The following is a 24,009-nucleotide window of genomic DNA, read 5'->3' on the forward strand; positions in this document are numbered from 1 at the left end:
CGTAATAATAATAAATAATGATAATAATACTGTACAGTAATAATAATAATAATAATGATTAATAATAATAACAATAATAATTTTATTAACAACAACAACAATAATAATAATAATAACAATAATAATAAAAATTTACGTACGTACGCTATTTTACGCCTCTCTCTCTCTCTCTCTCTCTCTCTCTCTCTCTCTCTCTCTCTCTCTCTCTCTCTCTCTCTCTCTCTCTCTCTCTCTCTCTCTCTCGTACGCTTACAGTACTTATTCGAAATGTGATTTTTGCAACAAAGAATATTATTGGATGCAGTACTGTACTACGTACGTATACATACAAAAGATTCATGGAAAAGAAGCACATCCATTACAGTACACACCATTCTAATATGGTATGACTGCATCTGATTTGCGTTTCATGTTCGATTTAATTTTACTACGTACTGAATTATCGTATGATCACATTCTCTTTTCGTGTTTTATTTCTTTCTGTGCTGAATTATATATCATATGTAATGCAATGAACAATCAGTAAGAGCAGATATTACTATAATTACAGTATTAATGGAATTACAGGTAACAAAATATCGTATTTGGTTATCTTCAGATTTCGCGGTATTTTCGAATTTTCCGGAAAATCCGCGATATGTATATATATATGGGTTATGGGAAAACCCCGCGAAGTGGTGAATCCGCGATTGTCGAACCGCGAAGTAGCGAGGGTTCACTGTACTAAGCCCTAGATTGCATCCAGAGCATGCTGAGAAGGAACCGATGCTCAGTCAGGTAGTGGATGAGTCTAACAGGGACACTTTCATCGCTGGCACTGTTCATCGAGTTAGGGAGACCCCACCTCCCCCCCTTCAGTATCATCTAGCGGCTCACTGGATAAAGGACATGACGCTAGAGACGATCTCAGTTCCTGTTTCCGAAGAGAGGAGGTCTACTCTCACGTGGTGAAAGTCCAGCTTTCTTCTCAAGGAAGTCTACCTTTGGCTGTTCAGAAACCCGACCGCCGTCTCTTCTCTGACGCATCAGACACGGGCTGGGGTGCGACTTTGGACGGACAGGAATGCTCGGGAACATGGAATCAGGAGCTAAGGACACTTCACATCTTTTGCAAGGAGCTGTTGGCGGTTCATCTGACCTTGATAAACTTCAAGTCCCTCCAGCTTAACAAGGTGGTGGAGGTGGACTCTGACAACACCACAGCCTTGGCTTACATCTCCAAGCAGGGAGGGACTCATTCGTGGAAGTTGTTCTAGATCGCAAGGGACCTCCTCATCTGGTTAAAAGATCGAAAGCTCACGCTGGTAACGAGGTTCATTCAGGGCGATATGAATGTCATGACAGATCGCTTTAGCCGGAAGGGTCAGGTCATCCCCACAGAGTGGACCCTTCACAAGAATGTTTGCAGCAGACTTTGGGCCCTGTGGGGTCAGCCAACCATAGATCTGTTCGCTACCTCGATAACCTAGAGGCTCCCGTTGTATTGTTCTCCGATTCCAGACCCAGCAGCAGTTCACGTGGATGCTTTTTTTGCTGGATTGGTCCCATCTCGACCTGTATGCATTCCCGCCGTTCAAGATTGTCAACAGGGTACTTCAGAAGTTCGCCTCTCGCAAAGGGACACGGCTGACGTTGGTTGGCTCCGCTTTGGCCCGCGAGAGAATGGTTCATAGAGGTACTGCAATGGCTGGTCGACATTCCCAGGACTCTTCCTCTAGGAGTGGACCTTCTACATCTACCTCACGTAAAGAAGGTACATCCAAACCTCCACGCTCTTCGTCTGACTGCCTTCAGACTTTCGAAAGACTCTCAAGAGCTAGGGGCTTTTCGAAGGAGGCAGCCAGAGCGATTGCCAGAGCAAGGAGGACATCCACTCTCAGAGTCTATCAGTCTAAAGGGGAAGTCTTCCGAAGCTGGTACAAGGCCAATGCAGTTTCCTCATCCAGTACCACTGTAACCCAGATTGCTGACTTCCTGTTACATCTAAGGAACGTAAGATCCCTTTCAGCTCCTACGATTAAGGGTTACAGAAGTATGTTGGCAGCGGTTTTCCCGCCACAGAGGCTTGGATCTTTCCACCAACAAAGATCTACAGGACCTCCTTAGGTCTTTTAAGACCTCAAAGGAACGTCGGTTGTCCACTCCAGGCTGGAATCTAGACGTGGTCCTAAGGTTCCTTATGTCATCAAGATTTGAACCTCTCCAATCAGCCTCTTTTAAGGACCTCACATTAAAAACTCTTTTCCTCGTGTGCTTGACAACAGCTAAAGGAGTAAGTGAGATCCACGCCTTCAGCAGGAACATAGTTTTCACATCTGAAACGGCTACATGTTCCTTGCAGCTCGGTTTTTTGCTAAAACGAGCTTCCTTCACGTCCTTGGCCTAAGTCGTTCGAGATCCCAAGCCTGTCCAACTTGGTGGGGGACGAACTGGAGAGAGTACTTTGCCCAGTTAGAGCTCTTAGGTACTATCTAAAAAGGTCATAACCTTTACGAGGACAATCAGAAGCCTTATGGTGGGCTATCAAGAAGCCTTCTCTTCCAAGGTCTAAGAACTCAGTTTCTTACCTATTCAGGCTCCTGATTAGGGAAGCACATTCTCATCTGAAGGAAGAAGACCTTGCTTTGCTGAAGGTAAGGACACATGAAGTGAGAGCTGTGGCTACTTCAGTGGCCCTCAAACAGAACCGTTCTCTGCAGAGTGTTATGGATGCAACCTATTGGAGAAGCAAGTCAGTGTTCGCATCATTCTATCTCAAAGATGTCCAGTCTCTTTACGAGAACTGCTACACCCTGGGACCATTCGTAGCAACGAATGCAGTAGTAGGCGGGGGCTCAGCCACTACATTCCCATAATCCCATAACCTTTTTAACCTTTCTCTTGAATACTTTTTATGGATTGTACGGTCGGCTAAGAAGCCTTCCACATCCTTGTTGATTTGGCGGGTGGTCAATTCTTTCTTGAGAAGCGCCTAGGTTAGAGGTTGTGATGAGGTCCTTTAGTATGGGTTGCAGCCCTTTATACTTCAGCACCTAAGAGTCGTTCAGCATCCTAAGAGGACCGCTACGCTCAGTAAGAAAGACGTACTTAATAAAGGCAGAGTAATGGTTCAAGTCGTCTTCCTTACCAGGTACTTATTTATTTTATAATCCCATAACCTTTTTTAACCTTTCTCTTGAATACTTTTATGGATTGTACGGTCGGCTAAGAAGCCTTCCACATCCTTGTTGATTTGGCGGGTGGTCAATTCTTTCTTGAGAAGCGCCGAGGTTAAAGGTTGTGATGAGGTCCTTTAGTATGGGTTGCAGCCCTTTATACTTCAGCACCTAAGAGTCGTTCAGCATCCTAAGAGGACCGCTACGCTCAGTAAGAAAGACGTACTTAATAAAGGCAGAGTAATGGTTCAAGTCGTCTTCCTTACCAGGTACTTATTTATTTTATGTTATTTTGAATAACTAATAAAATAAAATACGGGATACTTAGCTTCTGTGTTAACATGTATGCTGGTCTCCACCCACCACCCTGGGTGTGAATCAGCTACATGATTATCGGGTAAGATTAATATTGAAAAATGTTATTTTTCATTAGTAAAATAAATTTTTGAATATACTTACCCGATAATCATGATTTAATTGACCCACCCCTTCCTCCCCATAGAGAACCAGTGGACCGAGGAAAAAATTGAGGTGGTGTTGACAAGAAGTACTAGAGTACCTGACCACAAATGGCGCTGTGGTGTTCACCCCCACCTGTATAGCGATCGCTGGCGTATCCCGACCGTAGATTTCTGTCGGCAACAGAGTTGACAGCTACATGATTATCGGGTAAGTATATTCAAAAATTTATTTTACTAATGAAAATAACATAATTATAATAGCTCATTTTTTCTTATGGAGTTATATGTATAGCCAGGATTACTTTCCCGACACTTTTTTTTTATTTTATTATTTCAAATTCACTGATGATTTTGTTGAAGTCCAGTTTACAAAATATACCTGACTCGAGGCTCATTATAGTCAGATTTACTAGTCGTTTCTGTTTCATGAATGTCTATAATCTGTTTTCAATTCATTTTAGCTTTGAGAAAGAGCATTCCCCCATCAAAACAAGATATATTTGTAGAGCTATCTCTATATTTGGGAAAGTGGCCTACACAGTCTTGGCCAATATAAGCCTGTACAAGAAAAGCTTAGTGCTGATATCTGTTTGCACCTCATCTGTGAATATATTAGCAAATGTTACAGGCTGGCACAGTTCCTCCTTAAATGTAATATCCAAGTCATCTGTATATGCTCTGATGAGTTGCTCTGCTGTGTCGTGAAGTCGTCTGAAGAAAGCTTTTGCAGATGTCTAAAAAAGAAATAAATTGACGTGATATCTGTTTGTTTGCATCCAGACGTTGGTCGAGAGAAGAGATAAACTGATTCATGACAGGCAAGAAATTTTGTGTACTGTATTTTTCAAAAGGGCTGAGTTGTACTTCTTTTGCATGTCCATGATCCAATGGGTTAAGATGCACATTGCGGAGCTTCTGCCGAGATTCTGTTTGCTTATTGTATGTTGAACCAAACTGAGACAACTTTTTACCTTTTTCATAATTGTTTGAGTCACGCCTTGATGCAACTTAATCTTTCACCCTAGTCATTGATGCTACAGCAGTATTTAGGTCAAGTTTACGTGTTGTTGAGTTTTATTAGTTGCATGTGTTCTTTGCAGAATATCATTCCAGATGGTGGTGTTGATTCCTGTTTCAAGCTGATTCATCTGTTTTGACAGTCCTTCTGCATCACGCCCTTTTTCTTCAATATCATCAACAATATGTTCAAGTACCTCCTTAATCTGATCATAAGCATGCTTAAGAGCCTTAGTTGCATCAGCTCTGCAGGATCATCGCGTTGTTGTGACACGTTTAACAGTCAATGATGAATCATTATTCTTTATAGCCTCATCCAGAAGTTGATACCAATGGGTTGAAATTGTGAAGAAGACAACCCACTTTTCAAGGAAGTCAAAGAAATGTACAGCACATAAGCAGCATTATACAGCATTTTTCAATATTAATCTTACCCGATGATCATGTAGCTGTCAACTCCGTTGCCCGACAGAAATCTACGGTCGGGATACGCCAGCGATCGCTATACATCTGTGGTCAGGTACTCCAGTACTTCTTGTCAACAAGACCTCAATTTTTCCTCTGTCGTGCCACCGGCAAGACCTACATGGATACGCTGTTGTTTTTGGAGTCTTTTGTTCACGATTTGGTGAAGTATTTGCTCTGAAATTTTAGCCTTCGCTGTACAGGAAGCTTTAGCCTTAGCTTAGCAAGCTTTTGGTATTAATTTGATCATTGGTTAACGATCTTTGCTTTACTTTGGAATTCCCCTTTGACTACTTCTAAAATTCAAGATGTCTGACCATTCCCAAGTTCCTAAATACAGGCGATGTAGTGTTAGGACTTGTAATAGGCGTCTTCCGAAGGCCTCTGTTGATCCTCACACCGTATGTTCCAATTGTAGGGGAAAATCCTGTCAATTGGAAGATAGATGTGGGGAATGTGCTGGGCTTTCGGAATTCGATTTTAATGAATTCCTCAGATATACTCGTAGGTTAGAGAAGGAGAGAGATAGGAGGAGTTCTTCTCGCTCTTTGGATATTTCCTCTCCCCATGCCCCTCAACCTTTTCCTTCCCCTGTAGCGGTGACCCCCAAACCTGCTACGAGTGCTCAGCCTACAATGGCTGATATGTTGCGTGCCATTCAGGCTCTCGGTGATAAGGTGGAGTCGTTGGTTAGTGACCGCAATCAGCTCTTGGCAGATGTCAGAGAGCTGAAAGCGAAGAGTGCAGTGGGAAGTGTTAGTGCTAGTGCTGTGCATAGTGTCAGTGTCAGTGTTGCGCATGAGGATACATCTGTGCGTGCCAGTCGTCCTCCCAGTCCGGGACCTCTTGCAAGCTCCCAAGCCCAGGGGAAAAGCAATGTCGAAGGACCAAAGGGTTCGTCAGGCCTTGATCGGCGCACAGATGTACCCTCAGTGGTTGCGGACGTATCTGCTAAGGATCGTCCCTTCCACTCCCAGACGAATGAGCCCATACATTCCTCGTCTGTGGTAGAGGTTTCCAGGAGGAAACGGTGGACTAAGGTCTCACGACCGCTCAAACGTAAAGTCCCTTCCGAGCTAGTCCAACGGCCCAGGTGTAGCCACTGGGTCAGTTCGGACTCGCTGCAGTCATCTGATGACTGCACACCTCCCAAGAGAGGTAGGGTGGTCCCTCAGCAGGCCTCTGCTCCGACCACAGTAGACCCTAAGTGGTCCATGCTGCAGACTATGCAGTCTCAGCTTGCGGCTTTTATGCAGGAGTATCAGGCAGAGAAGGTTGACACCCCTCCTCCTGTGAGAGCTCCTCCACCGTTGCGCAGTCCTCACTGCCAGACGCATGTTCGTGCTGCTCCTTCTGTTTACATGCGTGAGCTGCCGCATCGGGAGTTGCCGGGTTCCAGCACTATGCTGCATTCTCCTCAGCCCATGCAGCATGCTCTGCAGACCTTACAGCATGCTCCGCATACCATACAGTATGAGCCGCATCCCATGCAGCATGAGCCGCATCCCATGCAGCATGAGCCTCATACCATGCAGCATGAGCCTCATCCCATGCAGCATGAGCCGCATGCCATGCAGCATGAGCCGCATACCATGCAGCATGGGCCGCATCCCATGCAGCATGAGCCTCATACCATGCAGCATGAGCCTCATCCCATGCAGCATGAGCCGCATGCCATGCAGCATGAGCCGCATACCATGCAGCATGGGCCGCATCCCATGCAGCATGAGCCGCATACCATGCGGCATGAGCCGCATGCCATGCAGCATGAGCCGCATGCCTTACAGCATGCTCTGCATACCTCACCGCATGCTCCTCAGCCCACCGCAAACCCTCCCTCACGCCGGCCCTCTGCTTTTGTTGTTGCCAGCTCACATTCTGTCCAGCAGAGGCATGATGATGGATCCGCAGGTACGCATGCACCCGTTCTGCAGGATTCAACCGTTCAGCTTGCTGTTCTGCCTTTGCCTCTTACTACTCAACTGTCAGGTGAGGAGGTTTCTGAGGATGAAGCTGCCCATCTAGATGACCCTCATTCGGATGTTGAAGGACACAAGTCTTCGCCGCCCTCCTTAGACTTCCGCAAAGTCCTTGCTTTGTTCAGAGAGTTGTACCCTGAACACTTTGTGTCTGCGACCCCTCGTTCTCCTCCCTCCGAGTTTGCTCTGGGCATGCAGTCTACCGCGCCTGCCTTCACCAAGCTTGTTCTCGCCAGATCATCTAGGAGAGCTTTGAGGGTTATGGGGGATTGGTTGCAGTCTAAGAAGCAACTGGGAAGGACCTCTTTTGTGTTTCCTCCTCCCAAGCTGGCTTCTAAGTCGGGCGTCTGGTATGCCACGGGAGAGGAACCTGGCTTGGGGGTTCCTGCCTCTGCCCAGGCCGACTTCTCAAGTCTGGTTGACTCTCCCCGCAGGTTGGCTATGAGACGTTCCAAGATCTGCTGGTCCTCTTCAGATCTTGATCACATGTTAAAGGGAGTCTTTCGTGCCTTCGAGATATTCAACTTCCTCGATTGGTGTCTGGGAGCCTTAAGCAGGAAGACTGCCCCTTCTGACAAGGACTCAGCCATGCTGATCATGTCCAGCATGGACAAGGCAATACGGGATGGGTCTGGCGAGCTTGCGGCTTCTTATGTATCAGGGGTCCTCAAGAAAAGAGAACATCTGTGCTCCTTCTTATCTGCTGGTATCACCCCTTGCCAGAGGTCAGAGTTGCTGTTTGCTCCTCTTTCCAAGAGTCTGTTTCCGGAGGAGTTAATTAAGGAGATGGCTGCCTCTCTTCTCCAGAAGGATACGCATGACCTCATGGCTTCTTCTGCACGTAAGGCTAAGACCTTACCTTCTGTGACTAAACCTTACCGCCCCCTAGCAGTTGATACACCTGCTTCCAGGTTCATCCCGCCCTTTCGTGGCAGAACCTCCAGCAGAGGAGGTACCCGTGCAGACAGTCACCGTGGCAAGTCCAAGAAGGGTTCCAAGTCCACAAGAGGCAAGTTTTGACTGCCCTCCTCTCCAGACAGCTGTAGGAGCCAGACTCAAGACCTTCTGGCAAGCTTGGGAGAGCAGAGGTGCAGACGCTCAGTCTGTGAAGTGGCTGAGGGAGGGATACAGAATTCCGTTCTGCCGCAATCCCCCTCTAGCTACATCTCCCATCAACCTCTCTCCCAACTACAAGGAGAAGGACAAGAGGCTAGCGTTGCAACAAGAGGTGTCGCTCTTGCTACAAAAGGAGGCAGTGGTCATAGTCCGGGACCATCAATCCCCGGGCTTTTACAACCGTCTCTTCCTGGTAGCCAAGAAGACCGGAGGTTGGAGACCGGTGCTGGACGTCAGTGCGCTCAATGCTTATGTCACCAAGCAGACGTTCACGATGGAAACGACGAAGTCGGTCCTAGCAGCGGTCAGGCAGGAGGACTGGATGGTCTCTTTAGACCTGAAAGACGCATACTTTCACGTCCCCATCCATCCAGACTCCCAACCTTTCCTGAGATTCGTCTATGGAAAGGTTGTATACCAGTTCCAAGCCCTATGCTTTGGCCTAAGCACGGCACCTCTTGTGTTTACGCGACTGATGAGGAATATTGCGAAATTCCTTCACTTGGCAGACATCAGAGCCTCCCTCTATTTAGACGACTGGCTTTTAAGAGCTCCCACAAGTCGTCGCTGTCTGGAGAATCTCAGATGGACTATGGATCTGACCAAGGAACTGGGCCTCCTGGTCAATTTAGAGAAGTCCCAGCTCGTCCCATCCCAGACCATTGTTTACCTGGGTATGGAGATTCAGAGTCGAGCTTTTCGGGCTTTTCCGTCGGCCCCAAGGATTTAACCAAGCCCTAGAGTTCATCCTGAGCATGCTAAGAAGGAACCGATGCTCAGTAAGGCAGTGGATGAGTCTAACAGGGACACTTTCATCGCTGGCCCTGTTCGTCGAGTTAGGGAGACTCCACCTCCGCCCCCTTCAGTATCACCTGGCTGCTCACTGGATCAAGGACATGACGCTAGAGACGGTCTCAATTCCTGTTTCCGAAGAGATGAGGTCTACTCTAACGTGGTGGAAGAACAGCATTCTTCTCAAGGAAGGTCTTTCGTTAGCTGTTCAGACCCCCGACCACCGTCTCTTCTCGGACGCATCAGACTCGGGCTGGGGTGCGACATTGGACGGACAGGAATGCTCGGGAACATGGAATCAGGAGCAAAGGACACTTCACATCAATTGCAAGGAGTTGTTGGCGGTTCATCTGGCCTTGATAAACTTCAAGTCCCTCCAGATAAACAAGGTGGTGGAGGTGAACTCCGACAACACCACAGCCTTGGCTTACATCTCCAAGCAGGGGGGGACTCATTCGAGGAAGTTGTTCGAGATCGCAAGGGACCTCCTCATTTGGTCAAAAGATCGAAGGCTCACGCTGGTAACGAGGTTCATTCAGGGCGATATGAATGTCATGGCAGATCGCCTCAGCCGGAAGGGTCAGGTCATCCCCACAGAGTGGACCCTTCACAAGAATGTTTGCAGCAGACTTTGGTCCCTGTGGGGTCAGTCAACCATAGATCTGTTCGCTACCTCGATGACCAAGAGGCTCCCATTGTATTGTTCTCCGATTCCAGACCCGGCAGCAGTTCACGTGGATGCCTTTCTGCTGGATTGGTCCCATCTCGACCTGTATGCATTCCCGCCGTTCAAGATTATCAAAAGGGTACTTCAGAAATTCGCCTCTCACAAAGGGACACGGCTGACGTTGGTTGCTCCCCTCTGGCCCGCGAGAGAATGGTTCACAGAGGTACTGCAATGGTTGGTCGACGTTCCCAGGACTCTCCCTCTAAGAGTGGACCTTCTGCGTCAACCTCACGTAAAGAAGGTACACCCAAGCCTCCACGCTCTTCGTCTGACTGCCTTCAGACTATCGAAAGACTCTCAAGAGCTAGAGGCTTTTCGAAGGAGGCAGCCAGAGCGATTGCTAGAGCCAGGAGGACATCCACTCTCAGAGTCTATCAATCTAAATGGGAAGTCTTCCGAAGCTGGTGCAAGGCCAATGCAGTTTCCTCAACCAGTACCACTGTAACCCAGATTGCTGACTTCCTGTTACATCTAAGGAACGCTAGATCCCTATCAGCTCCTACGATCAAGGGTTACAGAAGTATGTTGGCAGCGGTTTTCCGCCACAGAGGCTTGGATCTTTCCTCCAACAAAGATCTGCAGGACATCCTTAGGTCTTTCGAGACCTCTAAGGAACGTCGGTTGTCCACTCCAGGCTGGAATCTAGACGTAGTCCTAAGGTTCCTGATGTCATCTAGATTTGAACCGCTCCAATCAGCCTCTTTCAAGGACCTCACATTAAAAACTCTTTTCCTCGTATGCCTAGCAACAGCTAAGAGAGTAAGTGAGATCCACGCCTTCAGCAGGAACATAGGTTTCACGTCAGAAACGGCTACATGTTCCTTGCAGCTCGGTTTTTTGGCTAAAAATGAGCTTCCTTCACGTCCTTGGCCTAAATCGTTCGAGATCCCTAGCCTATCCAACTGGGTGGGTAACGAGCTGGAGAGAGTACTTTGCCCAGTCAGAGCTCTTAGGTACTATCTGAAAAGGTCAAAACCTTTACGAGGACAATCAGAAGCCTTATGGTGTGCTGTTAAGAAGCCTTCGCTACCAATGTCTAAGAACGCTGTTTCTTACTACATCAGGCTTCTGATTAGAGAAGCTCATTCTCATATGAAGGAAGAAGACCTTGCTTTGCTGAAGGTAAGGACACATGAAGTGAGAGCTGTGGCTACTTCAGTGGCCTTCAAACAGAACCGTTCTCTGCAAAGTGTTATGGATACAACCTATTGGAGAAGCAAGTCAGTGTTCGCATCATTCTATCTCAAAGATGTCCAGTCTCTTTACGAGAACTGCTACATCCTGGGACCATTCGTAGCAGCGAGTGCAGTAGTAGGTGAGGGCTCAGCCACTACATTCCCATAATCCCATAACCTTTTTAACCTTTCTCTTGATTGCTTTTATTGTTGTTTTTGGGTTGTACGGTCGGCTAAGAAGCCTTCCGCATCCTGGTTGATTTGGCGGGTGGTCAATTCTTTCTTGAGAAGCGCCTAGGTTAGAGGTTGTGATGAGGTCCTTTAGTATGGGTTGCAGCCCTTTATACTTCAGCACCTAAGAGTTGTTCAGCATCCTAAGAGGACCGCTACGCTCAGTAAGGAAGACGTACTTATTAAAGGCAGAGTAATGGTTCAAGTCGACTTCCTTACCAGGTACTTATTTATTTTATATTGTTATTTTGAATAACTAATAAAATGAAATACGGGATACTTAGCTTCTTTGTTAACATGTATTCTGGTCTCCACCCACCACCCTGGGTGTGAATCAGCTACATGATCATCGGGTAAGATTAATATTGAAAAATGTTATTTTCATTAGTAAAATAAATTTTTGAATATACTTACCCGATGATCATGATTTAAAGGACCCGCCCTTCCTCCCCATAGAGAACCAGTGGACCGAGGAGAAAATTGAGGTCTTGTTGACAAGAAGTACTGGAGTACCTGACCACAGATGGCGCTGGTGAGTACACCCCCACCTGTATAGCGATCGCTGGCGTATCCCGACCGTAGATTTCTGTCGGGCAACGGAGTTGACAGCTACATGATCATCGGGTAAGTATATTCAAAAATTTATTTTACTAATGAAAATAACATTTTAACAAACCAGGTTAAGTGAGTGTGCTGCACAAGGAATCCAGGATGCAAGACTGTTCTCCTCTCTCACTTTGCTGATGCATTGTCGTAGCTTTGTCCAAAGAGGTTTCCAAGATTTAGGTCATGTGTGTTTAAAGATTCCATCAAAGTACTGTATTGAACGTATCTTCAGCATCTCTCTCTCTCTCTCTCTCTCTCTCTCTCTCTCTCTCTCTCTCTCTCTCTCTCTCTCTCTCTCTGTCTCATTTTATTGGACTTTTATTTTATTTGGTACCGATTTTTTAAGATTTCCTGGATTTTAATGTTTTCAGGCTTTCAAGACTATAGTTGATTTTTCAAGACTTTGAAAAAAATTTTAATCGCCAGCAACACTGGATGAGAGGAAGAGGAGGGTTTCAGAGCGTGTGACTTTATTCGATCACAACTTTATCTAGATCTCACTTCCTGCTTTATTGGTTTGACAATTGTTTAGTTATGATTAATGATTGAGGAGAGGAAAGATGTTCAGCGTAATTACTATCTGTTGTAAGTTAAAATACTGTATGTACACTAATGTCTTCTTACTCTTGGAAACTTTTAACATTGTAGCCAGAGGCTAATTCTTCAAACATTTCATCTGAACACTAGGGAACCGGAAGTGTGACTATCGAAACCTGCTATTATAATTAAGTCAATTTAGATATACTGTACCACACTTATAGATGCTATTATCTCGTGTGAGACATATAGATTAAGATTAAGAGTTAGGTTGTATTCTAACTATTACATGTATTATTGCCGTAATATAAAGAATACTGAGGTATGTTATTTAGCAGCTACAAATCATTCAATTTAAAACAACTTACAATCATAGTAACACAAACATTCATAACATTCGTATGTATGAGGATCATGTTATTGTCAAATTTAATGATAACATTTTCAATTTGGTTAGTGTTGGTAATATAAGTGCCCAATTACAATTCTAATATTATTGAATTAAAATGTATTATTTTCATTGGTGGGAGGCCCCCTCTTGGTGGGTGGGACAGGGCCCAGGACTCTGGGCCCCACCCCTTAATCCGGCCCTGGGCCTACCTTCGAAGGATGTGCTGTTAGAGCTCCTTCAATAGGGGGCCCAGAGGAGACCCACTCCTGCATCCTCTGAGGTAGAAGTTCTTTCTACCGCGAGTGCTGTAGTCAATGCCCTTGCTATCTGCGAGGCCCATCTCTCACCCTCTGCTGCTCCTACTAGTCCTTCGCAGTGTGACTCTCCTTTAGAGGATCGCCGCTGACGAGAATAGTGCTCCTGCTTGCCACCCCAACACTGACGACGATAGCTCTCGTCACCCCAACACTGACGACGAGAGCTCTCGCCACCCTAGAATCTCAACATCTTCTAGGGACCGCAGTCCCCTTCGCCCATCCATACGTTCGCCCACTCCCGCGGTCCGGAAACAGCGCTCTGATTCCTGATTCCAGGGATTGATGATCATCTTCTCATTCTCCTGCTCATAATCACTTGTCATCTCTTGATCGTCATACCCCACCGCGCCGTTTGCCAGCTCGCCGTTCGCTGTTCGGTAGGAAAACCTTCTCTCAGTCTCGGCAGTGAAAGGCTACCGCTCAGCCTTGAGCCTCGCCTTTAAACTGAAGGAGTTAATATTTCCTCCTTGGAATGTGATTCTCATCATTAGATCTGTGAAGGGCGCTCCCCTATGAACCATTACGCCAGGTAACAGATCGCCAGGTCACTTTAAAGACAGTGTTCCTGCTCGTTTTGGCTTCTGGGAACTAAATTACTTAGATTTTAGGATATCAATTTAGATTTTTATCCAAAATGAAGCATTTACCTTGAGGAAATTATTTGTGTGGTTTACATTTACATACTGGACCAAATGTATATTTGATTGATAGACTTGTTTATGCAAGTTGGGTACTAAACTCAACAGTTACCCTGTAAAAGAAAAACTTGTGATGAGATAGTGACCCAGTTTGCAAGCGAATGACTCATATTGCCATCCAAACATGAAGTGTTGTCTGCTGTTTCGGTATTGGTATTGGTTAATGTGTCGATGGTTAGCAGACAAATTCTGCATTGAAGCTGCTGTGACTGGTTCAATAGAGTCTGATCCTATAAGTCACCATTATAAGCACTGCGTATGACTTTGCACATTGATACTCAGGTCCAAGGGCCCGAAAGGCAATATTTCTTTGGTGTATTAAGTTGTATTAACAGAAAAGTTCTTGGGAACTACATGGCACTATGACCCCAAAAATTGTAATATGGACTACTGTTCAGTACATAGAAATTATATGTCTATTAATACTTGATGTGAACTTTTTGAAGTTCTTTGACAAACTTAACTGAGTAAAGATGATAAAGACTGAAAACTACATTTAAATGATAAGAAAGGTATTGGAATAATTTTTAGTGAAGTATTTGAGTTTTATGTTAGATTTCAGGTAGTTATTGTAGGCTCAGTTCAATGCAAATGTAGCAGGGCAAGTTTCAGATGATTACTCATATAATTGTTATATCTTGAAGTATATGAGATATTCAGGACTTTGAAGGGGATGTTTCATATTTTATTGTGATTCCTGTTATATTACAGACCCCTGTGACAGTCTACCAAGAACATGAACGGGAAGCATATAGTGTTGACTGGTGTCAAACTCGTGACCAGCAAGTATTCGTTTCTGCTTCCTGGGATACAACTTTGAAAGTTGTAAGTATAAAGCCTCCTTGTTATAAGAATTAGATTGCCAAAAATATAGGTGTAGAATTAGACTAGACATCAATTTAAGTCTGCTTTATGTCTTATTCCTTTACATGACTTTTCAGGTTCTCATTTCTTCATTCTGTTATCGTTCTTAATGGTTCCTGATTTTAAAGTGCTTGGTTAGCTTTCACTGAGATTTTAGTATCCATATTTACATTCTAATTGCAAACCTCTATTTTTTCATGCCTAAACACTTGTGTTAAGTGTGACAAACCAGAATCTTAATAACTTGAAGCAATAGAGTTAGGGTTAACATTTCTCTGTGTCACCCATTTGAGCTCGCATATAGTGAAGGGGTGTTTTATTACCTAATTATTTTTCTTTGGAAATGAAATTTTTGCATAAATGCCTTTATAATTGATTTTACATGATTTCATCTGAAACCGTAAATAAAAATGTGTTTTATGCTATTTTGTTTGGTTATTGTCCAAATATATTGCTGTCATTAGAATTACTTGTATGTGATTTATATGTGTATGAAAATTTTGTTACTGTATTTGTTTTGAGTATTAGTATTATAAGTTCTTTTAATACCATAGTCGCTTTGTACATGTTACAATTATTTGTGATTATACAGTATTATATACTATATTTGCTCTCCTCTTCTTGAATGCATTTTCCAAGTCATTATTTCCAGCATATTTAAGTACTGTAGTGCTATTATACTACAATAGGAGTTGTAGATTTACTAAGGTAAATTTGGCATCAGCCCAAACTTTTGTATCAGTCCCATTTCAGGAGGATATATGTTTCCAGATCAATAAGATTATTAACTGCTCATGTTCTCATGGAAAGAGTTTACCTCTACTCTTCATATTTTAATATTCTAAGGGAAGTTTTCGTATGAGGTTTTTGTGGTGTTTACATTAAACCATCCATGAACCTTTGAGATAGGTATGATTAAGGAATATAATTAAAGACTGTATGTTTATTTGCACTTGTTTTAACAAGAAAAACATGAAACTGCTTCCTCAAAGCTGTTATATGTAATAGGGGTTGGCCTTTTATTGGCTTGTTGATTGTTGAGAGGTTTACAGATTTCAGTCCAGTAAAGAAGGGCGGCACCCTTTCCTTTGAAAGGGTGCCGCCCTTCTTTCCTTCAATGTCTGCCAATCCTGGAAGGTGCTAAGGACATATCACGTGGCTGTGCTGTTGCGGCATCATTCCTTTGAGACCCTCGTCATTGGAGATGTAGAATTTCTGGGTGTTCTCCTCTTCTTTTTTCCCCTCTTTTGTTTGCTGGATTAACTAGATGAAGGCGCGCCTGACAACCGAGTAACTTTTCATTACCTACAAGTTTTGTATTGAAATATATCCCCAATCCTCCCGAACAAGAGGATAGATGGAGGAAATGTATGCAACCCTTTTCTCATGATGACCATGCATTCAGACACCATATTCTTACGGATATAGGCTCTTTCACGGCTCTCTACCAGTCTCTTGGTAGGGACCTAGCCTAACACTTGCATTATTTTCATGCTTAAGATATTTGGAGGCTGACTGGAGTAGTCACTTTTGCTCTTCTCCAAGACCAAAATGCATTAGTATTTCCTGGATTAGTAAACCAGCCAGATTGGTTTGAGGGACTTCTTCCTTCCTAAGGATGAGTCTCTTATTAAAGGTCGAAGGTTTGTATTACATTTAGGAACAAATCACAAATTTGTTAAGTAATTTGTATTTTTCTTTTATACCATCCTGAGACCTTTAAGTTACATTGCTCGTCTTAACCACTCCACTTATCTTAGGTCGAGGTCAAAGTGAAGGTTACGCCACCCGCTAGCTACTACTACATCGTCAAAAGTTTTAACGGCAGTTTCCAGCTTCTAATAAAGGCCTTAGGTTTACATGGATAGGAAAAATACACATTATTGAGGACGAACCCGGAAACAGCCGGGAGGCCATGTCTGCGTCGAGGAGGTAAGGGCAACCAGTTGGGGCGTTCCTCCCAAAACCAGATACCCAAGTCCGGAGGCTGGTTTTGGCCGTCCGGAGCGAATCCTCGTCAGCCTGGAAAAGGGGAGTAACTTTAGAACGACATAAGGTAAACTCCTATGAATATCAAGATTACTAAGAGAAAACATCTATATAACAAGCTGAGCCTCAATATAATATTAGCATGAATGAGAAAATTGAGAAATCTTACATCATCATTGAGGAGAATAGATGAAAGCTCATAGCAGAGCGTGCACGCCTCCGGGAACCAGACCATGTTAGAGGGCTGGCCAGCTTCCCGGACAAAGGATATCGCGCAGTGGGCATGTGACCGGCAGACATCATGGCCTACCGGATCCAAAAAGGTTGCAGAGCAGCCCTTGGCGGCACAGCGAACTTTCTGTAATAAAAAAGTTAAATAAGTACAAAGTCTCCCGGAGGCTTTAACTTAACTTAATAATGATAATAAGTAAAGCTATGGATAAGGGAGATTCTAGGTGATGTGAAGGGATGGGTTCGTGTAATATAAGGAGCCGGAGCTCCGCCGTAATTACTACAATGATAAAAAATATGAGAGTATACTCCGCAGTAGACCGGAGAGATATCGTGCATATAGGGGAGCCGAAGCTCCTAAGTAATTACTGATAGAATCGTAAGGCATAGTGGTATGGGAGAGCTCCGTAGTGAGACGGAGGCCCGGGGTGGGGGGAGAAGATCCTTAATACATGTAGGTGACAAAAAGTAAAAGGAATTAATTAACCTGATCTCCGAAAAGATTACCGGTAGGTGACTACCGGAGAAGAGAACAAAGGGGGGGGGGGGGGGGGGGCGGAGATAAATGTGATTGTCGTGTGAAACCAGGGGGGGCCGTAGCCGGAGTCAAGGTGCGGAGGGCCAACGAGGGAAGGATTCCCTGCCGAAGGGGCGCACTAGATTAATAGGAAAGTAAGTGTTCCCAGCTCATAGTAGTGAAAACTCATGGCGGAGTTCGATGGAGGTCCTGACCCGACTCCCAGGCCGGAGCGGGGAGAGGGTGGGACTAGGGGGAGGGGGAACGGGAGGCGGCTCAAGGAAGGCCAACTAACCTATAATAAGAGACTCTAACACAAACAGGATCTAAAAATAAAACCACACTAACCTATAAAGGAAGAAAGAACGAAGTACAGTAACCTGGTAATATTAAAAACTCGTCTAAGACGAAGAAAATCCCAGAAGGGGGAGATAGAGAGAGGGAGAACCCGAGTCTGTGTGAAAGAAAACGGGAACTCCAGCTTCTCGCACTCGGCGGTTACAACGATCAATCTAAAATAACACGAACCCAAAAATACATAAAACACATCTGTCCGTGAAAAATAATAATAATAATGAAATGTAACAAAGAATAGCAAAAAGGGGGAGGTAATAACCAGGCAAAAAGTATGGTGAATCATAACGAAAGATGCCAACAAGGTGGTGGTAACTAAACTGTAATAAAACCCCGAACGCTATTCTTCGTTAACATAAGATACGGACTCGGAAATGACTAATAAGTACCAAAAGATAATATAAATCGGTTCAAAATAAGTGGCACAAGGCCCATAATCTAGTATAAGATTAAAAAGAACCTAGAATGACAAAAGTACCTAAGGGCAACAAATCAAGCAAACTGAAACGTACTGAGCGTAAACAACAACAATGGCCGCGAGGGCCGCGGGAAGGCATAAAGCCGAACGCACTAAAACACTTCCTATTAATTAAAAAGAACATGCCCGGTACTAAAAGTAATGTTAAAACAATCTATGGTACTTCTTAGTTATCATTAGATATAAAGTAAATAAGGTTTTCACAGAAACACTTTCGTAAGTTCTTAAGCCATATAATAAGTGAAAATAATCAAAATAAACGTAATACACTGGAGGAGCTGTGAACAGTGGCAGGCTACGGGAAAGACTGCTTGCAATAATACCAGATAATTAAAATATGAAATGCATGCCACATTAGATTATATAAATGCTACATAGTATTCCCTATGCTCCAATAAACAAGAATACTTGCATACATGTATTCCTAACACAACATATATGCTAAATGTGTATTAGCAATAAAGGTACATATAACAATGATAATCATATATACTGTATATGTAAATAATTATAATGATAATCCATCACCTCCCCCTCCCCTTTGCGTTCAATGAGCTATATGAACGGGTATGGCGTCTCGGTGAATGCCGATACTCAGCTTGAGTGCCACTTTGCTGTTGTTGACTAGTAGCAGGGACAACATCCTTCTTCTTTGGAGATTGCTGTGTCTCGTCAGGCAAATGTGAAGGAGAATGAGGTACAGGGCGTAAGAAACGGCGGTTACGCCATAATATTCTTCCTGAGGGTAACTTCACATGGTAGTCTCGTGACCTACCGATGCCCATAATAATGCCAGTCTTATCCCATCGCTTGGAGATAGGGTCTTGGATACGGACATTATCATTGAGCTTTAGTGGTTCCAAAGGGTGTGCACGGCTGTCGTACCTTATTTTGGCTGCTTCTGTACGTGATGCTACACGAAGGTCATATTCATTTGCTTTTTCTTGGCACTCCTGCTTGAACGATGATGCATGGGCTGGGATGCATGATCGAAGGGCTTGGCCATATAATATCTGCGCTGGAGAAAGGCCAGCATAGTTAGGAGTATTCCGTATTTCCAATAATCCTTTGTCGAAATCTTCGGTGTCGATGTTCCCAGAAGGTGCTACTTTTAGGATAAAATGTTTGACCTTCTTCACGGCTGCTTCGGCATGGCCATTACTTTGGGGATAGTAAGGTGTGGATATCACATGTTGAACACCCCATCGGGTTAGAAAATTCTTGAATTCTGAGCTGGTGAACTGAGGTCCACCATCTGTCCTCAGCCTTACTGGAACACCTAAGTCTCGGAAGATGTGACTGAAGTGTCGTGTTGTTACTTCCGCTGTAGTATTGGTACCAAATTTTACAACTACAGGCCATCCAGATAGTCTGTCAACATACACCAGGAAAGATTTCCCAGCAACACTGAAGAAATCAGCCGATACTGAGGACGATAGGGGTTTTCGTTGCATAATAGTGGTTCCTGCTGTTGGCTTGGCTGCATTATCTGACATGGCTCACAGGCATGGACAGTATTTGCTATGTCTGAATTAATACCAGGCCAATATACAGTCTGCTTAGCCCGGCGCTTAGTCGCCTCCACTCCACAATGGCTGTCATGAAGGCGTCTTAAAATGCTGCGTCGCATAGCTAAGGGAATTACTATTCGGCTACCATACAGGACAAGGTCATCATCGGTGTATAAATCCTCCCTTATTTTCCATTGTGGAGATTGTAGCGGTGACTGGGGAAGCCGTTGGCAACGTTCTGGAGGAGTCTTGTGTACGAGGGGTCCTCACGTGCTGCAGTGCGAATCTCTTCCAAAATAAGATCTTGTGTATCTGATGTCTTCACATCTGAAATTGCATCCACAGTCTTGGCTACTACACTCCTGAGGGAAAGATGGGTTTCACTATTTAACATATCATCTTCGGACGTTGGGTGGCTCACAGGGGAACGTGAAAGGGCATCAGGGATGCAATGTTCCTTGCCTTTCCGCCATACTGCAGTGAAGATATAGGGTGAAATTTTCTCTTTCAGACGCTGAATACGTGTGTTTTCTATTGCATCCAATGTATATGTATTCAAGATGGGTATCAGGGGTCTATGGTCAGTCACCAATGTGAAATGGGGCAATCCAAGTAAGTAATGGCGACATTTATTCATAGCCCAAACTGAAGCTAAACATTCTAGCTCAATGGTGGCCCACCTAGTTTCTGCATCGGCCAAAAATCTTGAACCACACTGGACCATGCGGAAACGGCCTTCTCCATGGTCTTGTAGAAGTGCGTATCCTAAACCATATAAACGAGAAGCATCCGTTTGTAGTACGGTGGGGCAGGTAGGGTCGAAATGAGCCAGCACAGGTGGCTGAGAGAGAGACTCTTTAACACTGGCAAATGCGGCATCATGATCTGCTGTCCACGTGAAGGATCTCTTAGGGCTCATTAGCGGCCGAAGCGGATCTGCTGCAGCTGCAAGATCAGGTGAAAATTCTGTTAATTGGTTAGTAAGGCCCATGAATGACCTTAAATCTGTCAGATTTGCTGGCTTTGGGAACTCTGATATAGCTCGAACTTTCTCCTTGTCTGCTGCAATTCCATTTTCAGATAACATATACCCACAAAAAGATACAGTAGGGCTAGCAATAACAAACTTTTCTGCATTTAAAGTAATACCGTGAGTCCTACAGCGAGACAAAACTTTGTTGAGCCTGCATAAGTGAGAATAATAATCCTTATCATATACAAGGATATCATCCACAACCTTGACACAATGTTGGATGCCCTGAAGAGCGATATCGCCTCTCCTGCAGTAGGCATCTCCTGAAGCGCTGAATCCCATGGGTGAACGACGATAGCGATACCGACCGTAAGGCGTGATGAATGTTGTAAGGGCTTGGTCTTCCTCTGCTAGTGGGATCTGCCAGTACCCACACAATGCATCCATGGTGGAGAAATACCTTGAATTAGGATCAATACTCCTGATTGCACTAAATGGTGATGGTGAAGGATGTGCAGGCCTTAAAACCTGTGAATTTAACTTGCTTAAATCTGTGGTGACACGAACACCACCTGTAGGTTTGGCCACGACCACTAAGGGGTGACACCATGGGGATGGTTGATCCCCAACAGGTTCAATGATGCCTTGTGCTACCATTGTCTCCAACTTGGTCTTGACGTCCTCTTGAAAGGCTAGTGGTATAAGACGCGGAGTGTAGATAGCAAAGGGTTTCACATCCTCTTTCAGGTGAATACGCATAGGTGGTCCAGTCATTGGCTTGAGTTGTGCTCCTTGATGAAACTGCTCCTTTGTCATTAGCACATCGCTATATTCCTTAAGAAAGTATTGCCTGGCTTCCTCAGGTGAGGATGTGGCTGGAGGTGGAGGAACAACGGACATTTGATCACATGTATTAACTTGGCTGACTGGGACCTGACTGGTTCCTGCTGAAGTCCTGCTAAGTTTCCTCTCTTGCATTTGACGTGGGAAGTCCCAGGGAATGATCCTTAGGTGGCGGAGGGCATCATAACACAGTAATGGTGTTGGGAGAGAACTAAGAACATCAATATACCCCTTGTATGAGATATCACCATAAGTCATGACGGCCTCCATTGATCCCAATACGTTACCTTCCATGGGTGATCCATCGGCGTTGGAAAAAAACTGCAACTCAGGGGGCGAAGACAATTCCTTGACATCAATGCCCAATGCTTGTAAGTGTTGCACTCCAAAAACAGTGGTATCTGCACCAGTATCAGGGATAACATTGATCTTCCCAGATTTACTGCCATATGTGACATGTAAATTGATAGGTGGTGAGGGACAACTTAGGGGACGTAAATTAACTGAACGAATGGCTGGAGAAGATATCTTGACGGTGTTCAACTTGGTTTCCTTTAAATCTTTCGACTCCCTTGGTCCCTTTGACTTTTTCTGTGCACAACAAACATCATAGTGGCCAAATTTATGGCAAATTTGGCACTCTTAGCCAATGCGGGACATGCGGCAGTATAAGGGAAATGGCCAGTTTTAGCACAGTTCCTGCACTTGTGGGATACTGCCTTACATGTGTCACTATTATGCTGTTGACCACAATTCTTGCATCTGCTACCTGAAGAAGGAGTTTTCTCTTGCTGATGAATTTTCTTAAGTTGCTCCGGTTTAGCAAATGCCTTCTTTAACTTCTTGTAGTTTGACACGGCACGCACTGAAGTCTGTGGAGCTTTAAGCTCCGTCGTTGTCTTCTTTGCAGCCTCAAAAGCCCTGCAAGTCAGCTTCACTTCCTCAAGTGTTGTTGTTGTAGGCATACTAATGAGCTTCTTGGTGAGTTCTTCATTCCTTATGCCAACCAAAATAGCATTTTTCATTTGGGCCTCCACACAGTTAACGCCTTTACATAAATCAACCTCCTCTGAAAGCTGTTGTAAACGAACAAAAAAATCTGTTAATGACTCGCCTTCTGCTTGCTTGCATTGAGTAAAAGCTAACCGACGAAGTGCTTCATTCTGCTGACCCTTTATATAAGTTTTGATATGAGATAAAACATCATCCAAAAGCATAGTTGAGTCTGGTGGAATACCCAAATTGTGTTCTAATAAGCGTCTCATCTCAACACTGAGACATGCCCTTAGCTGTATCAACTGCTTAGGTTGAGGTAAATTATCCAAATCTACCATAACAGCATAATCCTTCCATCTCTGCTTCCATTCTGTGTATTGCCTATAAGTAACATCATGGGTTAATGGTGGAGGCAAATTTACTGTCACCTTAGGTGTCTGCACAGCTGAATTAGGCACTTGGAGAACACTTGCAGACGATGGTGCTGGGGTAGGGGGCCCTATACCACTTGCTTGGGGTAGGGTATGCCTCGGACCAGTCATAGCCTCAATTAATGCTTTGAATTCTTCCTGATGTCTGACATTGTCTTCTTTTCTTCTTTCTTCATCCTGTTTTCTTCTTTCTTCATCCTGTTTTCTTCTTTCTTCATCTTTTTTATCCATGTATTCAAACATTTTGCTGATAAAATCCATGGTTGAAGGGGTTGATGAAGGAGAAGTAGATCTTGAATGCGTTGGAGATGACGTCATGTCAGTTGGGGTTGGGGATGATGGGGGAGAAGCCTCAGAAGTCTTTGGTCTCCTTCCTTTATCGTGTTTCGGCGGCATAAATAGAAAAATCTCACGAAATCCAAGAGAAAATATCACTCAATGCCGTCAGTGGTAACGTCACAATGACGTCACAAACGGTAGCCAATCACCGAGTACAATAGCTCGAGGCAACAAAGCTATGCTGTATCTGGTAACACTGTGACTGCCGTGGCTGTTGCATGCACAGCGAGAGCCGTTAGTCTCCCCTCGAACGCAGCTGAGTATGAATGTGACGCTCTTGTTCCGGCCTCTGCAGATGGCCGACGCACATTAGCCCTAATCTCAGATTGCTAGAATAAACACAGCTTTATATAGAGTCACTGTAATCACATAAAAAGTCACTGCCAGTGTATACATCCAAACGAAGTTCTGGTTCACAACTGCTAACTACTGTAACTTGGTTACGATGAACACTTCTTGCATTGTCTATGCCGGTTGGATAAGTTCACTAAATGATCGAAATTCACTTATGGCAAATCAATCACTGCGCCATCTTAGTTATCATTAGGTATAAAGTAAATAAGGTTTTCACAGAAACACTTTCGTAAGTTCTTAAGCCATATAATAAGTGAAAATAATCAAAATAAACGTAATACACTGGAGGAGCTGTGAACAGTGGCAGGCTACGGGAAAGACTGCTTGCAATAATACCAGATAATTAAAATATGAAATGCATGCCACATTAGATTATATAAATGCTACATAGTATTCCCTATGCTCCAATAAACAAGAATACTTGCATACATGTATTCCTAACACAACATATATGCTAAATGT

General features: G+C 44.3%; 1 protein-coding gene across 1 annotated transcript in view; it reads left to right on the forward strand.

The window, feature by feature from the left end:
- The window catches only part of LOC137633262 (peroxisomal targeting signal 2 receptor-like), a 55,600-nt gene that overhangs the window by 17,369 nt on the left and 14,222 nt on the right, over positions 1-24,009 (forward strand). Inside the window, exon 4 of the mRNA XM_068365468.1 lies at positions 14,379-14,492. Coding sequence (XP_068221569.1) covers positions 14,379-14,492 — 114 coding nt within the window. The remainder of the gene's footprint in view (positions 1-14,378; positions 14,493-24,009) is intronic.

Source organism: Palaemon carinicauda, chromosome 42 (assembly GCF_036898095.1).
Source record: "Palaemon carinicauda isolate YSFRI2023 chromosome 42, ASM3689809v2, whole genome shotgun sequence".
Lineage (NCBI taxonomy): Eukaryota > Metazoa > Arthropoda > Malacostraca > Decapoda > Palaemonidae > Palaemon > Palaemon carinicauda.